Raw genomic sequence first — 21,049 nt, 5'->3', positions numbered from 1 at the left:
ATCCAGCTGCCTCCACCATGGCAAAAGCCCATCTAGCTTAAAGGAGGACTAGTCACTGGCGTTGAATATAGCACTGGATTTCTTGAATTATTTCTGCAGGGTCAGTAGGATGGCACAAAGAGGACCAAAGACCTTATAAGTGGCCGTTCTTGTCAAAACAAGGAGAAGGGTTGAGCACAACCAAATTATTCCCGAATTACCTGAAGTTGGGTGAAACTAAGACCAGCAGCTAGACAAGTGGAATGGTTGTGCTGGCACCTGGGGAGGACGTTCTCCTTTGATTACACTAGCAGCCTCAGATTACAATCACCTACAGCCTCAGAAGCAATCCTCTGGCACTGCAAAATTACTAATGTTCACATTAGTATATTTCACAAGTTGGGAGCCCAGAAAGACTGATTTCCTCCCCTCTATACTATAATGTCTTAGGGGCTTGAACAGACACCTCCCCCCTCCCCCGGTTTTCCTCCTCCTTTAATTGATGTGGAACTGTGTGGCGGGGGGGCGGGGGGCAACAATCACAATTGGTCCTCAGCACACTGTTTTTTGATGTTGAATTAAACTTAGCAATCAATATCTACCTATACACATTCATGTCCACATCCCTCTAATATTTATGTAAATGTATTTATTTAAAATATGTCTTATCCCTCATCTCCTCACACTCTTAAGTATGTAGAAACTTGAGAAGGCCAAGTACCCCTTGCTCCTCTGTTGTCCTTAAAAAAAAATGCTTAACTACATTCAACATTTTGCAACTCTCAGAGCATGCTCAGGGATGACTCATGCCAATTTTGTGTTTACATTTACAGAAATATATTTTTATGCATACCAAGGGGGGGAGGAACTCTCTCTCCCTAATTTGCAGAAACGTATGGGTTTTGCTGTTCTGCATGGGACCATCAATAATGCTTATGATACAGAAGACTGAGTGCAGCAGGCCTCTTGCATTGGCTCCTCTGCTGTTTCTTTTCTCTTTCAACAACTAGACTGACAGCCCATCAGATCTGTTACTGCGAAAGAGACATTTCCCCTCCTATCACCACTTAACTTTCAGTTTTAGACTCTTCTTACTTGCTGCACAGTTTGCATTTTCAACTCTGTCTCTGAAAGTCCTAGGTAGGCCTCAGTATCTATAACTTATTTACAGCAGCCTACTCTAGGGTCACTTCTGTAGCCACCAAACACAGAACAAGAGGTACTTTTAGCCTGACACTGCTCTGAAAAGATCGCCTGAGGGAAAATGTGTTGTTTGAAACCTGGCAATAATTGATAGGATGTATCAGTCTATGGGAGGAGCATGTAGGTAGTACCTCCCTACACTACTAGCTGGGCTCTGCAGCACACAGCTGGGAATACAGGAAGGGAAGGGCCCAAAGATCAATGGCTGTGCGCCCGCTTTGCACTGGAGTTGGTCCAAAGTTCATCCTGGTGACTTCAGTTAAAAGACCTCAGGGTCAATTTCCACGGGACAGAATTCACAGGGTATGAGACACTGGGGACTTGGTCCAGACTCAACTTGTAAACTCCATCACAGTCCCACATCACTTGTATGTTCTCTCTTCCCCCATGTATTATTCCCACTCTTGATCAGACCTGCAGCACAGTACAGAAGGAGCTCCAATCCACCTCTGCCCATGTAGTTATCTCAAACAGAAAACATTTGGGAAAGGAACTGTTTGGCTCACTGAGGAAGACCACATAGTCTTCCCCAATGGGTTAAATAACTCCCCTCCCCCCAAACACACCATTTCTGCGCAGAACAACAGTGCAGGGAAGGGGGAAAGCTGAAGTTCCCTCTGCACCACAACATGGTTCTGATCCAGAATGGAACAGTGTACTGGGGGAAGACAGAAGAACATACAAGTAATGTACAGCTATGATGACATTCACAGGCTGGGTCCAGGGTTCCTACCCTGTCTGTCTTGTGGAACTCAGTCCTCAGGTAGCAACTGCCATAGAAGACTTCTCTCCTTCTCTCTGCCTGATAGCTTGGAGCGCCACTGCCGGTTGATAGATGCCCACTGCATAAGACATAGGCACTGAGGCCCAGCCTTGCCAGACAACCCTAAACACCTTCAAAATTAGGCAAAAAGGTGGTCTGGGTAGGCTTGTTGTTTTTGTGCCAGTGAAACTCCTTGAAGGCTTCTGCTGTGTTTCAGACCAAAGGTGTGAAACAGACCCTGCTGTGCTTCGTGTTATAAAAATGCCACAGCTGCCACTGTTGGAAAACAGAGTGATTAAAAAAACAGTGTGATAATTACATTGCTTCAAAGATGCATCTGGTCTTTTTTGGAGGGGAGGATTTTGCTGTATCAAAAAGCAGTTTCAATTAAAATGGCAGATTACACCTTGTTTTGGAGGGGGAGGGGAGATGTGCATCGTGCTAGAAAGAAGGGGGCGACAAGTCCGCTCTAGATGGGCAGTCTCCATAGGTAAAGCACAAAATAGAACAGATGAGAGAAAAAAAAATGTATTCCATGCAGTCTAAAAGATGGTTACATGCAAAGCAAGAAGGTGAGAGGTCCAAGTACCAGGTCAAAGGTTGCCTCGAGGGGTCGCTTCAGTGATCGGACAGCTGGCTGAGTCTTAATTAGCAGGCAGCGAGCACATGATGGTAATGAGCCAAGGGGGGGTTTTCAAGCACAACAACAGAAAACAGCAAGCAGAGGTGCATCAAAAAAGGAGAGCGACATTGTGGAGTAGGTGAAGAGAAAAAAATAAAATGAATGCATTATACAATATATATTAAAACAGACTACACATGCACAACACAGGGGCTTTGCTACCATTAACCAGACAGTTGCTCTGGGTGGCTCCTTTGCTTTGCTACACTTTACGGGGAAAAAGCTGTACCACCGCAGGGCGTTTGTAAAAGGCACCAGAGCTACAGAGACCTTTGCGGCATCAGACACTGTAGGGTTGTTTTGCAACAAGCACAGAGAACATGGAATAAATTTTGAACAAAGAATGTAGAGAACACGATCAAGCCTTTGTGCATTCTGGTATATTAAACGGTTGCTGCAAAGGTTTTTTCCTTTCCTTTCCTTTCCTTCTTTTTAAAAAGAGGTGTTCCTAGTCCTCATGGCTGCAGGAAAAAATATGGAAAGATTTGTGCCCACCCACAATAACTCTACATTATTTCAAAACCTAAATCACAAAAGTAGAATAAAATTGTGTGGAACTAAGCAAATACATTCAATTTGTATAAAGTGCCTTCCAGTGGTAGAATCTGACATCCCTTGGCAACTGGATATGCACAGCTTGGAATTGCAGCACCACACTTTTACACTGATGCCAACCCCAAAGCCTAAAAGCAAACAGAAGCCCTGATTTGGACCCACCTTTCATTTTCTGAACCTCAAATCCTGCCCCCCCACCCCCGAGAACATAAGGGGTTGTCTGAGGTTGGGAAAATGGTGCGAGTGGGAAAGGGTTAATTCCTTCCTCATGTTGCAGCAGATATGTCACACATGCAACACACACTGGGAGCTTGTGAGTGCCAGAGAGGTACCAAAGGGCCTGTCCATGGTGGAGAGTCAGGCTTCCACTCCTGCCAGCCCACCCCTCCCCCACTGCTTTCTGGCACAGTCAGGAGCACATGGCATTCAGTATGCACTGAGGTTTCATGATCTAAATTTGACTAATGGCACAGATCCTTCCTCCTGCGTGAACATACACACACATCCAAATCCTTGGCTACCACTTCTTAATCATCCTCGACGAAGCAGTGTCTAGTTCTCCAACTGCATGACAGCAGCTTTCCGTGTTACTACTTCTTGCGATGACGCCCCCATTTTTTTGCCTTGCAAAGTTGTGCAAACATTTCTCGTGAAATGGAGCTAATTTGGCTCCTGGCCAGGCACGTGAGCTGCCTGAACCACTTCCCAGAATTTTGAAGTCTGTGGGTCTGGAGAGCAGCCAGACATAGTGATTACCCACTGAAAAGCAAGGTACGATTTCAGCACTGATAAAGGGAGGTCTTGTTAGTGGGCTGCCTGGTTGGAACTAACACTTATAAGCCGGACTGAATCACCCGCTGGGCTACAGATCAGGGCATCACTCACTCAGTGCCTTCATTGCTGTGCAGTTATCCGAGACTACATCTGCCTATACAGGCTTCCTGCACTCATGTACCCGACTAATGTGGGTCCTCATTCTGCCCTTCCCTCCCCCAGTTTAGAAAGTCATTGGTGAAGCCTCTTGAGAATCGGGGGAAGGGAAAGCTGCATTGTACAGCCTGATCTTGTTCGATCTCGAAAGCTCAACGGGGTCGGTACTTGGAAGGGAGACTACCAAGGAAGACTGCAGAGGAAGGCAATGGCAAACCACCTGTGTCTCTCAACTGCCTTGAAAGCCCCTTGCTGGGGTTGCCTTAAATTGGCTACAACTTGATGGCACTTTACACACCCATGAGAAGCAGGCAGAAGCTGCAGTCTGGAAAACAACCGTGCCATCCCTTTCCTTCTGTCCACGTGGAGCTGCTTCCTCATGATTCCGTGGAAGGTGAGCAAAGTAAAGGGTGTGACTTGTCCAAACAAGCTGGGGCACTGAGCATCTGTTTAAAGTCAAGAGTTTCTTTTCCTGTTCACATCTTATCAGGAATATAGTTTGGGTAACAAGGACAACTTCATCTACATTTTGGACCACACCCACTTTCCCAGATGTCTCAGTGTGACTGATGGCACACATGAATCTTGAATATGAATGGTCCTTTTCAATGTTTAAGTATGCCCCAAAGCCTGTTTTATAACTAGCTACTCTCTTGATATCTGTGGTAAGCAAACTCTCCCGGGCAGACAATCTGGCAACATTCTATAACCCGGAAGAGAACACCCCCCCTTCTGAAGCTATAACTGTGCTGCCCAGCAAGACTAGGTTCATTTCATGTCAGGGTGGCGAAATCTGATAGATGAATCTACAAGGCTGCCCCAAAAGCTCAGGAGGCACAATCAAAGCATGAAACCTTGACAAAGTTAATGAATAATGCAGAGGCTATTTGGGTGGCAAGACCTTGGCATCGAGCGATCAATAAATATTTTAAGCAGGCTGGTTAACGGCACACCAGTAAGGTGAGTTAGGTTTACACCGGAAAGGGACAGCATGAATTAAAGATGATCTGGGGCGCCAATGTTGCAGTTAAGATGTCAGGGATTAGGACTGATTAACAAAAGAACGCAGGAGCAGATATTTCCAAAGGGTCCTTTCGAGCAAGAGTGCTTAGACTTGAGTGTCAGTCATTAAGGAGTGATCTTTTTAAATGCAAGAACCCTCATTATGACATGCTTCTTGATTCCCATGGTAATGATAAAGGAGGGAAGTGCAGATATGACTATTGCCAAACAAATTGATTCGTCAAGAAGCATCTTTCCAGTCAACATTGAATCTATTGGAATGGATGCTGGTTCAGTTTATTTGTGTGTGTGTGGGGGGGGGGAGCGTCTAATCAACATGGCTTTATGTCTGAGGGATAACTATTTAGGTTTTACTTTATGAAGTTCTTGCTAGGCTAGAAAGTGTGATTCCTAATGAAGGATCCTGGAAGAACAATCTTGTAGAGGTGAACGTTGGAAATCCCCTCCTACGCCCCAGTTCAAAAGCTCAGGACTTTGCCTGTGATGACTCAGCAATTAGAAAGCCAGTGTGGAGCTGTGATTACATTGCTGGACTAGAACCTGGGAGATGCAGATTCAAATTCCTACTCAGCCTAAAACTGACCCTGGGCCAGTCAGCCTAATCTACCCCGCAGGGATGTTGTGAGGAAAAAATAGGGGGTAGGCAATCATGTTCACCACTGAATTCAGTAGAGGAAGAGTGGGATAAAACTATAACAGGCAGAAATGTATTATACCGTAAACCTGTTTTTCCCCCTCTCCCAGCTCAGTGGTGCAGAGAATAATATTCATAATACACAGTAAAGGCTATGGTCTCAGTCTAATCTTGACATATGTTACTTTCCTGCACTCCAAACTTGTCTCCAAATAAGCTTTTGCTTTCAAAGCTGTTCCAGTTCAGCTCTAGCCTAGCCTACTTCTCCCCCACAAAGCCTGTTTATAAATGGCGGTGTACGTGGCAATCTAAGGCTCTTCAAAACAGGACAACAGACCTTCACTTACACCCCTCTTTTGCTCTGCAGACCAAACACACAAAACTGAGCAATGCATTTCGATGGAGGTCATCCGCTTACCATTGTGGCTGCAGCAGTTTGATTCACCTGGTGTTGAGCTGCCTTGATTTTGGCTTGCAGGTGTGCAGGGGGATGAAAGTACTTGCATTTCTCCCTAGAGCATCGCCCTTTGATGTAATCCATGCAAACTGTAACAGTGTTCTCATTTGTGTCTATCATGGCAATATCTATCGGGTGAGCATAACGGCAGTCGTTCTCACCACGTGTGCAATTTCCACGCTGAAACTCTCGGCAAACCTTAAAAGAAAGCCACATGATTCAAGGGGAGGGGGAATTAGCAATCACACTCCCCTTTTCATTCTTCAACAGTGACTGACAAGGGACCACATAAAACCAAGTCAGGAGAAGACAGGAGGACAGTCAATCCACTAGACTTAACCAAGCCCCACCTCCCATTTCACCATGCCTCTATCCCAGATCCGTTTTTTAAAGGGAGCAGGAGGAAGCTCTCTATTGCTCTCTTTCTGTCGAAACAGGTGCTCGCATCCTATTCCCTGTTTTCACTCATGTTTCTTTTGCCGACTGAGGCACTCCTCTGCTGCAGAGCCCACATTTCCTGGGCACTGGGCACTTCTTCTTACTCAAGACCAGTATCTTTCAATGAACAGCAATGCACCTAGTGTAGGAGGAACAGGTGCTGCAGCAAAAGGACCACCTTCTATTTAGCACCCAATGAAGGACAAATGAGTCGAAACCAGGCCTAGGATCCAAAGCCAGGATTCCTGCCATACTAGTAGTTCAGATATATGGGCTCTTTCCTCTTCCAGAGTCTGGCAACTTCTGGCCATGTTTTTAGTCAGTGTTGATATAAACTCTCACCACGGTCAAAATGTTCAGCCAAAATACAGTGTTCTGATGAAAAGGAGTCCTCCCTCTCCCCAATACAGAACAACTTCCACATTTTAGAACACCCATTTTAGCTCTACTGAAGGCTTGTATGTGGATTTTTAAAAATAATTTTTAATTCCTCTCAACCCAAATGTGACTTTGTTAATTAATCCGGTCATTTAGGCCCCAGTCACTAAGAGGGACCCCCAATTAAAACAAACACACACACGTAAGATAAAAATTGGCCCTGTGGATATTGGAGACGTGGTGCTGGTGGGTTTATTTTAAAAAAAACCTTTCAGAGTTTGGATGGATTTTAAGTTGGCTACCTCCTCCTTGTGAACTCAGGGGGGAAAAAATCTCTGCATTTTCTGATTTCAGGTCGGATAATCAGCTTGGATGCGAAACTAGTGATCCTGTTTAGGAGAACAATTGCCTATATAAAACTTTTAAACTTCCTTCACTCAACAGAAGCTGAAGCAAGCTTCCACCTGAGACGGAGCTGCCCCAAATAACCAGGGCTTCCTCACTGGCCTCATTGCCTCTCGAGACTAACAAGCGCTTAGAAGAGCATTCAGCCATTTTCTCTGCTGTACAGAACTGCCTGGAATCCAGTACAATAATTCTGTGATCTTTGCAAGGAGGTGTGGCCAGGGAAATAGAGTTGGGACTCCCCAGCCCATGTAAACAAGGCCTGTTGATTCAAAATGACTGTCTTGAACCAACTAACTCTTGAATTTCCCTGGTTTTTTAAAAAAGCCAACAAGAACCCCTACAAAATAATTTTAAAAAGGAGGTCCTAGGGATTTGGGTCAAGTAATGGCAGTTCTGCTCTATTAACAATACTCTCAAGGGCTTTTTCTGACTCATCCTGGTAGCCAGTTACTGCATTATTCACAGTAGACTTCAACTCATGCACAATGGAAGCTGCAAAGCAATTTTGAACAAACATTGATCTAACTTATAAAAAGGATAATGCTTACTCCAACATCAATAAAACTGGCCTTAAAAGCTTCCTTGCCTCTGAACCAGGATGCCCCAAAACATTATATTGTTATCATAGAACATTTCAGACCAAATGGCTCCCACTTAAATATGGCAGTAAGGGTTAGACAATGCAAATACCTCCAGTTTATCTGTCCTCATCAATTTCTGCCCAGCAGAGCCTCCCGGTACCGAAACGGTTGGGTTCCCAGATACCAGGACAGGCGTATTTGGTAACAGCTCTGCAGGAACTAAGCCCATTCCAGGAGAAACATGACTTAAGTAAGGGCTGAAAGCCATGGTGGGGCTAGTTGCGAGCGAAGGAGTCACAGGAAACGTAGTCTGTAAGCAAAGGAAAGCAAACGAAACAGTCAAGGTGGGTGGCCTCAACGTGTGCCAGTCTTTGGAAACAATTATCTGCGAGGAGAACTCCACTCCTCAGTCTATTAATTTCCTGTCATTGGCTCGTGCTCCTCTCCTCCCTCTTTATTGATTCCCACATACCGGGTGCATTGCATTTCAAGCACACAGCATCTTTATCAGTAAGGACAAAGAATGTCCCTGATCATTACCGGTTTAATGGCACAATTAAGGGGGCTCCTCGGGCTATTAGGAGAAACCCCCCTCCCCCAATCAATCAACCCTTCAAGCAACAAAAATGGAAGGACCCAGCCAATTCTGGACTTGAGATGAGTTGGGATGAGCTGAGGACGGGTTCTCAGGGATAAGAGAAGAGAGCACATGGCTCCTTGTGGTGCTACATGCCCTCAGGAAAACAGCAAGGACTGGAAGTAGGGTTGCTGGGTCGTCAATCTGGCAGGGGGATTGGGGGAGCGTTCTGGAGGGAGGGGATGTCACGTGATGCAATGATGTCACATGGATGTGACATCATCGTGTTGGCGACGCTGGGGACAGATCTGGAGGGAGGGGATGTCACGTGATGCAAAGATGTCACTTGGATGTGACATCATCGTGTTGGCAATGCTGGGGACAGAGCTCTAGTTTTTGGGTGAAATTCTATGGTAAATTTGCCTTCAAACCATAGAGTTTTGCCCAAAAACCAGAGCGTCCCCAATGCGATGATGTCACTTCCAGGTGATGTCACAGCATCGAAGATGTCATGCGGCAACGTCCCTGTTTAGGGTCAGGGTTTCCCCCACCAGCCAGCTGGTCCATGCAAGGAGAAGCCCCCAAAATCGGGGGAACTCCTGCTTGGACCTGGGGGTTGGCAACCCTACACACCAGAACTGTATGTTGGGCTCTTTAGAAGGTTCAGCTGCCTGGCTCACTGGGACTTTGCTGCCTGCCAGGTTACCTTTACAGGCCACCCCCTAAGATACCTTGCATGAATCTTTCTAGCAGTATAAAAGCTAGGCCTCTGTTCTTCCATGAGTGGTACAACAGAATACTAAGCCTTTTCCTAAGCTGTATCTTGTCCCCTTCTTCTCCCTGACCAATAATAATGCTGCAGAACAGGCCACTACACACAAACGTGTCCATACCCTGAAACATGCCTAGTAGCCGACACAGGATAGGCAGGGCCACATTAAAGCCAACTGATGCCCTAAGCGCAGCCCAACAATGGTGCCCCTCAGCCCTTCCATTGCTTAACTGACAAGACACTGAAACTCAATAAGTGCTGAAAGTGAAATAAGGGCTTAAAAATTCAGTTTTCTTTCAGGCCAGAACCCACAATTATATTAAATATAAAATTTTATTTTTTTAAAAAAATTATTTAACACAAAATAGCAGTAAGCAATATAAGCAACCCCCCTCTGTGGTGCCCCTAGGGTTGCCAGCCTCCAGGTGGGGCCTGGAGATCTCCTGCTTTTAGAACTGATATCCAGCTGACAGAGATCAGCTCCCCTGGAGAAAATGGCTGTTTTGAAGGGTGGACTCTATTGGCATTGGACCATGCTGAGGCCCCTCCCCTCCCCAAAGCCCTCCCTCTCCTGGATCCACCCCTGGAAGCTCTAAGTGCCCCCCCTCCCTTGGTGCCCTAAGCCCCTGCTTATTTTGCTTCACAGTTAATCCAGGGCTGAGGATAGGGCTGTTTCAGCCACAGCCCCACAACTCTGGAATTCGCTGCCCCCAAAGGTCCATCAGGTCAGCTCTTCCAGTAACTTGTAAAGAAGTTTTTATTCCAGAAAGCATTTGGTGTGGATTTTTAGAAAATCCCCAAAAGCTGTTTTGTTCTGTATATTCTATTGTCAATTTTCTGCCTGTCTGCCAATTTTAATTTTTTAACCTCTGCTCCTTTTTAAAAGCTTCCATGCCATGGTTTTTCATTATTGCTTTTATTGGATTTGGATTTTTTTTAAAAACACAGTTCCCCACCATTTTATGATATTTTCATTTTTGTGTTGTGAACCAGTGTGTGTAAAGAAACTTGGCACAGATGCCAAGAGCTCATCAGTGCCCCACTGCGGCAAAAAGTCAAGGGTTAGGATTTGCCAAACGCGCGGCAGCACAATTAACAATAGCTAAAGATATTTAAATCCCTAGGTTGCTTTCCAATTGCAAGTGCGAAGAGCAACACACACATTACTCGGAGTGAAATCTGGATATACTCTTAATGAGGAGTGACAACCAATCAAGCTCACTGGTTAGTGCAATACAGGACCTATGTGTTGCACTTGACACTTAACATCTTTTTTAGGCATACACTTTAAAATTTTTGCGTTGGATACAGCCAGCTTTTTCCACCTCCTTACTGCAGCTCCAATCCCATGAGGCTTTTTGTCCATGCAGGTCTCATGATTCCCAGCATAGCCTCTTTGAATGATCAAAAGGGAACCCTTCCTTCCTTTTCCACTACTAGAAGAGACGGAGCCCAGTCCTTTAGGCTGAATATAATATCTGAAGTGTCCTTTAAAAATAATGCATTTGAGAGGTGCCTTCTGATTTATAAGCTGGCAGAATGTCAAACTCAGACAAACCCTTCTGAGATTCAGAGCAAAACTGGCCCTCTTGTGAATCAGGTTTTCAGACCAGCATTACCAGCTCCCATTGATCATCTATTTGCCTCCAATCATATAGCACAGGCAAGGAACTGTGGCCAGATCTGTGTAAATGTAGACAAATGAAGGAAGGAAAATACTCAGTGGGATTGCTCCTCGAAGTCTTCCAACCTCAAAAGTACCAGTGGTGAAACCTGAATTACTCGTCTTTACTTTCCTCCCTCCTGCCTGGCGCTGGCCAGCATAATCACAGTGAACTTGGAGAGATCCAAACACTGTGCTGCTTTCTTTTGTAAAAAGCACAACCTTAGCACCTGTCCTACTTCTGCCACTACTGCATTGTTCATTCTATTTTAAGACCCTTGTAACCCGGTCATGGGTAATTGTGTTAGGCCAGACTCTGACACAAGCTGTCACCACTCCAAGTTTCCACACTTATGGGTTCTCAGATTTTTCACTAGGCACTTGAGCTATATGAGTTTTGTTCCATGTTACTGCACTAATAGAAACTGTCACCCTAACAAGTTCGGACCAATTTCCCCCAAGAGAATTGAGCAGAAGCCCTGTATGAGCAAAGATTACTGAAATGGGAAGTGAGATAAGAAAAGGTGGGCACCCTTTTTAATATGTCTGATATATTTTGGTTTCTTGAATAAGTTTTTGTTGTTGTTGTTGTTGTTGAACCATTCCCTACTTTCCCCCACGCTCTTCAGAGTTACTGCCACCCACAATGCCTTGCTGAACCTCTTAGAGAAATCAAGAATCCACAGCTTTTCTTGGCACAGAATTTGGATTTCCCAAGCACAAGATTGCAGTTTGTTTTTAGAATAGCATGGATAGCTCAATTTCTTCTAAAGCGCAGGCCCAGAGCACGTTCCCCTCATCCTAGGCCCAGCTCTCAGACATGTAAACCCCAAACAGAGGAGCATTTGCCTCTGGACACGTGCAGAATGCCTCTCCCTTCATCAATGAGTAACCACAGCAAGATCTGCAAGCAGACAAAAGGTTTCCATGGAAGCGGACATGACTTGCAGGCAGCTCCGAACCTCGACACCTTTCAGTTTAGAAATTAAGAGCTGGTTGCTGTACACCATTTCACAGACTGGCATTGCTGGGTTCCAATTCCCGGTGCAATAATGACTGCGAGCAAGAAGATTCACAGCTGCGTAATGGTGAACTCTTTGGAAACACAAGAGACATGAGCCAAGGCTTAAAAAAAAACAAAAAACAAAGGGGAGAAAAAAGCGCATTCCCATGCTATGACGAAATCAAAGTCTGAAAGCTGTTGTTTGTGCTCAGCCATAGAAATATCCAGGCACGCACTCGCTCGTACAAACTATTAAAATTCATTTGTGCTTCTGAATGCGCTCCATGCTGGTGACGCAGCTGCACTGTTTCCAGGATGCCAGTCAAACGCAGAGGCCAGCACCAGCCCCTCCCTCTCCTAGGCGGCTCAGAAAGCGCTTCTGGGGCAGTGGGCTGTGCTCACCTCTCTCTTTACAATCAAAGCCTCTTTTCAAGTTTTATTTCATTTATCGCCATTCCTCCCTTGAAGAGGAGGGTTAGGGTTACGTAGAGCTCTCCACTTTGTGAAGATAACAGCGTGGCTGCCAGTGCTGTTTTTACTTCTGCTGTTGAGGTGGAGCAGCAGTTGGAAGAAACCTGGACAACTGCCAGGTATTGACATAAAACAGCCCAGATTTGCTTCTCTTTTAACTCACCAAGAAATTCGATGAGACCAAGATCGTGGTTTAGAGACAGGCAGAGAGCACGTCCAGTCTAGAATCTGAGAACAAGGAGTCTCAGATAAAGAGAAGGAAGAGAAAGGTCTCCTTGCAGATATGGAAGGCCTGACTCTTCTCCTTTCTTATTTACATAGCCATTAAAATGCACAGCACTTTATAGCATACAAAAAGGCAGCTCTCTGCCCCAAGGAGCTTACAATCAAATATTTGCCATATGGGCGCCATGACCTGGATACCCCAGGCAAGCCTTCATCTTGTCAGATCTCGGAAACTAAGCAGGGCTGACCCTGGCAAGTATTTGGATAGAAGGCCTCCAAAGAATACCAGGGCCAGGAGGCAGAGGCAGGCTATCAAGCCACTTCTCTGAACGTCCTCCTTGCCCCAGTAGGAATCACCAGAGGTCGCTATGTCTTTTAGGCATGAGTGCACACGCGCGCGCACACACACACACAAAAATATTTGCCAGATGCGGCACAGGGAAGGGTGGGGAGAGAAGTGTAGGTGGGACTGAACAGTATGCATTCGTTTAGGCTTCCTTCTACTAGGAAAGGGGGACTAAGGGGTTGTGCCAAAGGCTTCTTGGAAAACGTAGTTTTTTTCTTCAGGAGGAATTTGAAACACGAGAGAGCCCTAGAATTACAAGGGGCCTTATAGGCTATCCAGTTCAACCCTCTGCTTGGTGCTGCGATTCCAAGCTAGAAAAACCCCAACAGAGAGCTGCCCAGCCTCTGCTTCAAGACCTCCAGTGAGGAAACCCCCCCCCCCAAGGTAACTGGCTCCATTGGTGAACTGCTGTCTTCATTAGGAAGTTCAGCCACAAGCTACTCTCCTGCAACTAAAGTCCATTAGATCTAGTCTTGCCCTCTGCAGCAGCAAGGTGTTTGCCTTCTTCAATGTGATAGTCCTCCGTGTATTTGAAAACACATGGTCCTCTCTCCTCTGTCTTTTCCCCTCCAGACTAAACAGACACCCTTCCTTGTAAGCCACTGACCACCTTCATTGTGCCCCACCCCGAACCCGTTCCACTTTGTGTACCCCTTGCTTAAATGCAGTGCCCAGAACTGGACCCAGTACTCCAGGTGAAGGGTGACCAGCATGGCATAGAAAGGAATGATTCCTTTTTGTGACCTGGATTCTATGTTCCTCTTAATGCAGCCTTAAAACCACTCAAGCCTTTCTTTTTTCCTCTTTTTTTTGGGCAGCTGCATCCCACTGTCAACTTGTGTTCTGCTTCAAGGTGATCCTGAGAGCGTTTTCACATGTATTCCTGCTAGGGTTGCCAAGTCTGGCAAACTCACCGGCGGGGGAAGGCTTCTCCTGCTCCGGGAGCCGGCTCCGGATGCACCGCCAGCACGTCGACGGAAGTGACCTGCGACGTCACTCACGTTGGGGGCGTGGCCCAGCTCGTCTGGGGGAAAACCATATGGTTTCCCCCCCAACGATCTGGGCCACGCCCCCAACATGAGCAACGTGGCTGCATCACCTCTGGTGACGCAGCCTTGGGGGGCGGAGTTCCCCCCGGGGCCCGATTCTGCCGCGGCGGAAATCGGGCCTTCAAAGCAGGGGTTTCCCCGCCCCCCGCCCAGACTTGGCAGTCCTAATTGCTGCAAAGCCAGGTATCCCCACCTTCTTCCTATACTTGTGCATGTGAGTTCTAGTTTACCCCTCCTGGTTTTATGTTGCCTACAAATCTGATAAGGATTCTCACTGCTGTTTTATCCAAGTCACTGATAAAAATGCTGAAGAGTAAAGGGAGAAAGAAAACTAATATCATGCAGGTGTTCTGGAATGTAATTGGAGTCCCGACACCTGTAATTTTGGGATTTAGGCTGCTGTTTCAGAAGACTCCTGAAATTCAGCTAGACACAGTGCCTCAAGGACCATCATAGGATATCTGGTCAGGCTACTCCAGAGGCCCAAATGCCTTCCTTTGTCCTAATAAACACTGCCTAGTATGGTTTCATCCATCTGTATTCTTAAAATAGGAACAATACTTGATTTACTCCAAATTTTACACATTAGGGCCCCACAGGGATTGAACCACAACTCAGGTTTCTCATGGGGCAGCTCCTGTTTTATGCTTTTAATATTTTTACTACTTACAAATATTCAGTCTCCCTGAAGGTGGGGTTGAGTGGTATCCCAATGGCTTGAGGCAGACCTGACATATAGCCATGGTTTGTTTTTCTTAACCACGGTTAAGTGTAACATCTGAACATTTAAAGTCAAGGATTGGCTACCAACTAGGATGTGGGCTTGCAAAGCAAAGTTTGTGTTAATCGTGGCTCTGTGTTATGTTTGCACTGAGAAAAACCATAGTTAAAGAGTTTCTCTGCATCTCTAGGCACTCCATTTGGAAGGTGACATGCAGTTTAGCTGGTGTCTCTCCATGGACATGCTGAGGGACAAGGCTTAGCTTGACAAATTAAACCACAGTTTGGGATCTTAAGGCAACAACCACTAACTTGGTAGTAACCTTTTGAATTTCAGCAACAAGGGTTAACAACAGAAAAAGACTTTGGCTTCTGTGAGCTGCTTGTAGGCCTTGTGTGGGCATCTGACTGGTCACTGTGTGAAACAGGATGCTAGGCTAGATGGACCATTGGCCTAATCCAATATGACTGCTCTTATGTTCTCATGATTAAAGCTTAATGTACAAAGTGGCCACTGTTTGAATGGGATACCCCTTCAGGAATGCAAACAGTGCCAGATACAACTATGTGAAACTAAATAAGCAAAGAATCTGTAAAATGCAACAGAAATGACTGGTCAGCAGCTACCTTCCTGAACAAGGAACTAGCTGTTTTCTCATTCACATGCCAGCTGTAATACCTTCCTAAAGTATTGATAACTCAAAAATGTAGATCAATGGACAGCATAATCAGCCTGATTAATGAACCTAGCTGTGTTCTAGTTGGTGCCTGCAGCTCTTTGTCTTGCTCTGTAAGGAAAACACCACAAAGTCTTTGGTTCTGTTCAGATGTCACATCAAGCAGACACTAAGCCTGAATGTGCACAAATCCACCCTGTTATCAGGGTCATCTCCTTGCCTCGTTCCTCCTTTCTCCCCTCTTGCACAGAGAGTGAGGAAAGAATCCTAACTCTCCGTAATGTACAGTTGCAAGCATCTTGTGCAACCAAACTCTGTTTCCCCCCCACAGTCTGTGATTCTTAGTATGCATTCCCCTTGAAGAGTGTTTGGAGGCTGAAGCTAGTGCAGAACACTACGGCTAGACTGCTGGTCAGGGCCAGTTATTGGAAGCATGTGACTCCAATATTACAGCAATTCCACTGGCTACAGATTCATTTCTAAGCCCAATTCAAGGTACTAGTTTTGACCTTTAAAGCCTTGCACGCTTGGGATCGAGTTATCTGGAGGACCGTCTTCTCCCCTGTGATCCCAGGAATCAAGATCACAGGGAGAAGCCCTCCTAACTGTCCCATCAATCAAAGAAGCTAATTTTGTGAGTACACAAGAGAGGGCCTTTTCAGTGGTAGCCCCACAATTATGGAACAACCTCCCCAGGGAGGTGTGCCTGGCCCCTCTCACTTGTTTTTCTTGGGAGGCAGTTAAAGACGGTTTTATTTAGGACTGCATTTGGTTAAGTTTAGTAGCAGTCTTGAGTAGTGATTTTCACTGTTTGGTTATGTTTTTAATGCATTTTATCCTGTGTTTTATCTCTGTTTGTAAGCCACCTTGAGCTCCTTAAAGAAGAAAGGCGTCCAATAAACATGTTAAATAAATAAAATGTTAAAACCTAATTTATAATCCCATCCAGTGGGGAGAAATCCAGATAAGCTGCACACTGGCATTCATACATCACAGGCAGGGCTATTTTTGGGCAGGAACGCACAGGAATAGAGTTCCAGCTGGCTCCCAAGTTGGCCACGCCCAGCAGGAACTCATTAGCATAATAGGCCACACCCAACAGCAGAAACTCATCAGGATTGGCTACATTAGGGGTGTGTGGCCTAACATGCAAAAGGGTTCCTAGGTTTTGACAACAAACAAGGTAAACAGAATAAGAAGCAAAAGGTGGGTGTGGCTGGATGACCACACTTCTGCTAACATTGGGGTGTGGCCTAATATGTTAATGTGCTGTGTTGTCATGGGTGTGGCCTAATATGCTAATGAGTTTGTGCTGTTGGGTGTGGCCTATTATGCTAATGAGTTCCTGCTGGGCTTTTTCTGCAAAAAAAGCCCTGATCACAGGTAAGGCAAGTTAGAGAACAATCCTAACCAAGTCTACTTGGAATTCTACTCAGGCCTCTTCAGTGAGGCTTAGTCACAGGAAAAGTGTTCTTAGGACTGCACTGCTAATTTTAAATCAGGATTCTTTCAGCATGTTCCATGCAAGAAAGGAGGAAAGAAGCAAGGAGTTGTGCACATGTCTGGCAACAAGCCAAGTTCATGCCCACCCAGGCTAAGTGGTGGCTTGATGTGACGTCTGTGTTCGGCCTTTGCCTGCCTGCCTGCCTCCCATTTAGAGAGTCATCTCTAAATCACACTTCCCATTCCTAAATGGTAGCAAGTGAGTTAGCTGGAGATTGCAACGAGGGCACAGAGCTGACGTCAGGTTGCCGTTTGCACAAAGCTGCTGGTTTTTTAGCTGTTTCTTTATCCTCCAAACAGCTGGCTGTTTGTGATTGCCTAAGTTTTCCATTTTTCATGTACAGTGTGTAGTCTGATTTCTGGTTTTACTGAAAGCCTCTTTGGGGGCATTAAACAAAATTCAGGGAAAAAAAAAAGTAACAGCAGCATTTAAAGGTGAGGTTTTTGATTGGGAAGGTGCATGCCTGAGAACTTCCTGGCACCCAGTCATTGGATGCCTTCACATCTCTGACGATTTAGCACCACCACATGTTTAGTTCATGCTGTCCCTTCATCCTCTCACATGGAATTTCCCCTTCCCTACCTGTCATTCAAGAAGGACCCAGTGGAGTATTAGTGACAAGAGGCTGAGCTGTGGTCCGGGGGGGGGGGGGGGGGGGGGCGCACTGGTTCAAATCTCATCTCCGCCACAAAACCAGTGGGTGGCATCTCTCTCTCAGCCTCAGCCCCACACACATATGAAGAAAACAATGGCCTACCTTACTGGGCTGTTGTAAGGATTAAATCTACGTTAAACACTTTTAACTCTAAAAGTGCAATAAATAGTATCTGTTGCATTTCTTGTTACCCTTCCTTTAAAAAAGTCCAGAGCAGCATACTTCATTTCCCCTCACAACCACCCAGTGAGGTAGGTCAGGTGGAGAAAGGGACTGCTTGAAGGTCCCCAGTGAGCTTCATGGCAGAGTGGAAAGCTGAACCTGGTCCTAATCTGACACTCTCAAGCCCTTTGCCACAACTGGCTAAGATTTCTCCTTCTTCTTCTTAAATATAATGTGGCATTAGCCACTGCTTACAAACTATCTTCTGACCCTGGTTTAATGCCAACTATGGTTTGCATATAAATACAACACCACATCATGGCTGACACTAAAAAGGGAAGGGGTAGGATTTGATAGAGAGTAGGAAGTGTGCAAGCCAGGATATGCTCCCTATCTCTTAACCATGGTTATGTCTGCACTAGGCCTGAATATCACAAAATCAGCAAGCAAGAACATTATTTCTGCAACTTACAATTGGCTGTAATTGTGCTCCTGGTAGCATGAATTGCATTTGCTGTGCAAACATGGCTGCAGCTGTCTTTTGCTGGATCAGGTTGTTGCGTCCATTGATTTCGAGTTGTGTTTTTAAGTGCGGTGGAGGATGAAGGTATTTGCAGTTCTCTCGAGTGCAGCGGCCCTGGAGCAGGGGGAGGGAACACACTTCAGTGAGCAGAGTACCCCCAACAGTAGAAGGAAATGGATTTATTAGAACATTTAGATCCTGTCTTTCCTCATGGTTCAAGGCAGATGTAGCCATCAGACCGGCCCCATGAGCCCCAACCAGTGAACGACCCTGGGCCGGAAGAGACCCCTGGCTGCTGGTTGGGGCTTGTGGGTCTGGTCAGCTGGCTACAGTGGCTTACAATAATGCTTGACATTTTCAGTTAAAACCAAAAATAAAATAGCCAGCCCAAAATCTCTCCCCCCTCCTCCCTTAAAAGATCCCTGCCATTCAACTCCAGCCCTGGCAAACACGCAGGCCTTGCAGCACCTCCTGAAGCTTTCTAAAGGGGGAGGGGGTTCCTTACTTCCTCAGGGGGCCCATTACACAGAGCCACAACAGAAAAGATCCAGACTCTGGCTGTTGCCAGATGGGCCACCGTAAGTGGTGCAATAGACAGGCTGCCTGATGATCCTTCAAATTCTTAGGAACTGGTGAAAAATGCATCTTACCAACTTGAAAAAAGACTTTATTTATATTGTTCTCACTTTCAGATCCTAGCCTCTACAAGATTCGCTGGAGCACAGAGATGTATTGCTGGGATGATAAATTATGGGGTCAATGGAAACATTGCATTTTCTTAATATATTACATTTTATAATTATTTTATTATGCTTCTACCCTACCCTTTCCCCCAACGAGTCCAAGGTAGGACCCTAGGGTTTGCTTGGTTGTTTGCTTTTTCCATTTTATCCTGTGAGGCAGGTTAGGCTGAGAAGCAGTGACTGGGCCCAAGGCCACTCCACCGCATACACCCACAGGGTCTGAGTGCACTGGTCATTCAGAAGAGCATGCAGTAAGATACAAAGGGCCCTGACCTGGATGGCCCAGGCTAGCACGATCCCGTCCGTTTTGAGAAGCTAAGCAGGGCTGGCCCTGGTTAGTACTTGGATGGGAGACCACCAAAGAATTCCGGGATCACTATGCAGAGGCAGGCAATGGCAAACCACCTCTGAACGCCTCTTGCTTTGAAAACCCTACGGGGTAGCGCCGTAAGTCAGCTGTGACTTCATGGCACTTTACACACACGCAAGATACAAAGGCAGTCAGTATCCTGCAAACCAACACCATGCAAGTCTGAGCCAAGACAGACTGCAATAAATGTTTGACTGGTATGGATCCTGCAGATATTCTGGGCCTCTGTTCAAGCCTCGTTGGCCCCTTGACATTAAGGCCACCTTTGCGAAAACAATCTCTCTCTTGAAGCTGGCCTACTGTCCTTAGGGCCCACATCAAGAGTCAGCATGGCAAAGCACCTGCTAACTGGAGGTGCTTGGCTTAACCTTCCAGAAACGGGAGATTGCCCTAGAGATTCCTGCAATGTCTCTGGGGTCACTCAGGCAATTTCTCGTTTCATGCTGGAAAAGGCACCAAGAGGCAGTGGAGAGCCACTCTTGCATACTTCTGTTACTCTCACTGACCCCATCAAGGCTTAAAGGAGAATGAAGGGAGTCCCACTCCCCTTTCTCCCCCAGGAAGGCATGTGTGTCTGTGCACATGAGCACATTCTGGGGGCAGTGTGTTTAGTGGAAGGGCCACCAGAGCGCATCACGCCCAAAGCCTTCTAAAATCCACAGCTGGCCCCGGCTATTCTATATAAAAGAGAATATTTGCAAAGGATATAACTATATCTGCAAATCCCTTCCAGCTGAGTCCCCCCCCACACACACTTGATATGCAAGGCTCACACTCGAGACAATGCGTATTTCTACCAAATTTAGAAATTTGGATGGTTTTGCGTGCACAGGAATGAGTATGCTACTGGCTTCCCAGGCAGCATGATCCCAGAGCCAAGATTTAACTTGGAAATGTGTTATTTCAATTGTCGCCTTTGCAGAGCATTAAATCAGCTTGCGGACCACGCGGAGGGGGTGAGGAGAGAGCAGACCGAGGTGGGGAGGCAGGCCAGCTCTTGGTGGGGAGGCTCCTGAATCTGCATGCTGGAGACCTGAGAAAGCCTTTGTCTGAAAACAACCTTTTTCACTTGAAGGGGCTATAAAATTCATCCTGCGAGAAAAGCCTGAAGCATTTCCATGCATCTCCAAAACTGACATGTCTGTCTCCCCGCTGCCCTTTCTCAGTGTCGCCAATGATAATAATTGTAAGGATATTCTACTCGTTAGAAGGACCCGTAAGCCAAGTGGCAGAGAGCTCAAGCTTTGCATGCGCAGTGTTCTCAGGTTCAGTCTTCAGCCTCTCCAATTAAAAGGATTTCAGGCAGCACGGCGGGGAAAGACCCTTCGAGCCTGAGACCCTGCAGAGGTGCTGGCAGGTAGTGGACAGCACTGGGCTCAGCGGTCCGGGGGTCTGACTCAGTATAAGGAAGCTTCAGTTTAACACTTGGAACGTACAGTGAGTACAATTCTGGAGAAATGAGATGAGCTCCCCAAATAACATTTCTGAAAGGGTTCTTGTTACATTCTGATCATTTTTGTGGCAAACGTCAGTTGTAAGAACTGAACAACTTGGAGGG

The 21,049-nt window shown here is 46.1% G+C and overlaps 1 protein-coding gene across 4 annotated transcripts in view; it reads right to left on the bottom strand.

Annotated features, from left to right (window-relative positions):
- Nucleotides 1-21,049, bottom strand: part of LOC107126123 (muscleblind-like protein 3) — a 111,113-nt gene that overhangs the window by 23,875 nt on the left and 66,189 nt on the right. For all 4 annotated transcript variants that reach the window (XM_015429634.1, XM_015429631.1, XM_015429633.1 and 1 more), the window contains 3 exons: nt 18,328-18,492; nt 8,141-8,341; nt 6,188-6,424 (listed from right to left, as the gene is read on the bottom strand). In XM_015429634.1, the coding sequence (XP_015285120.1) occupies nt 6,188-6,424; nt 8,141-8,341; nt 18,328-18,381 (492 nt within the window). In that variant the 5' untranslated portion in view covers nt 18,382-18,492. The remainder of the gene's footprint in view (nt 1-6,187; nt 6,425-8,140; nt 8,342-18,327; nt 18,493-21,049) is intronic.

The sequence above is a fragment of the Gekko japonicus genome, unplaced genomic scaffold (genome assembly GCF_001447785.1).
Source record: "Gekko japonicus isolate JY-2015 unplaced genomic scaffold, Gekko_japonicus_V1.1 scaffold560, whole genome shotgun sequence".
Taxonomy (NCBI): domain Eukaryota; kingdom Metazoa; phylum Chordata; class Lepidosauria; order Squamata; family Gekkonidae; genus Gekko; species Gekko japonicus.
This window is presented reverse-complemented; position numbering and strand designations above follow the sequence as displayed.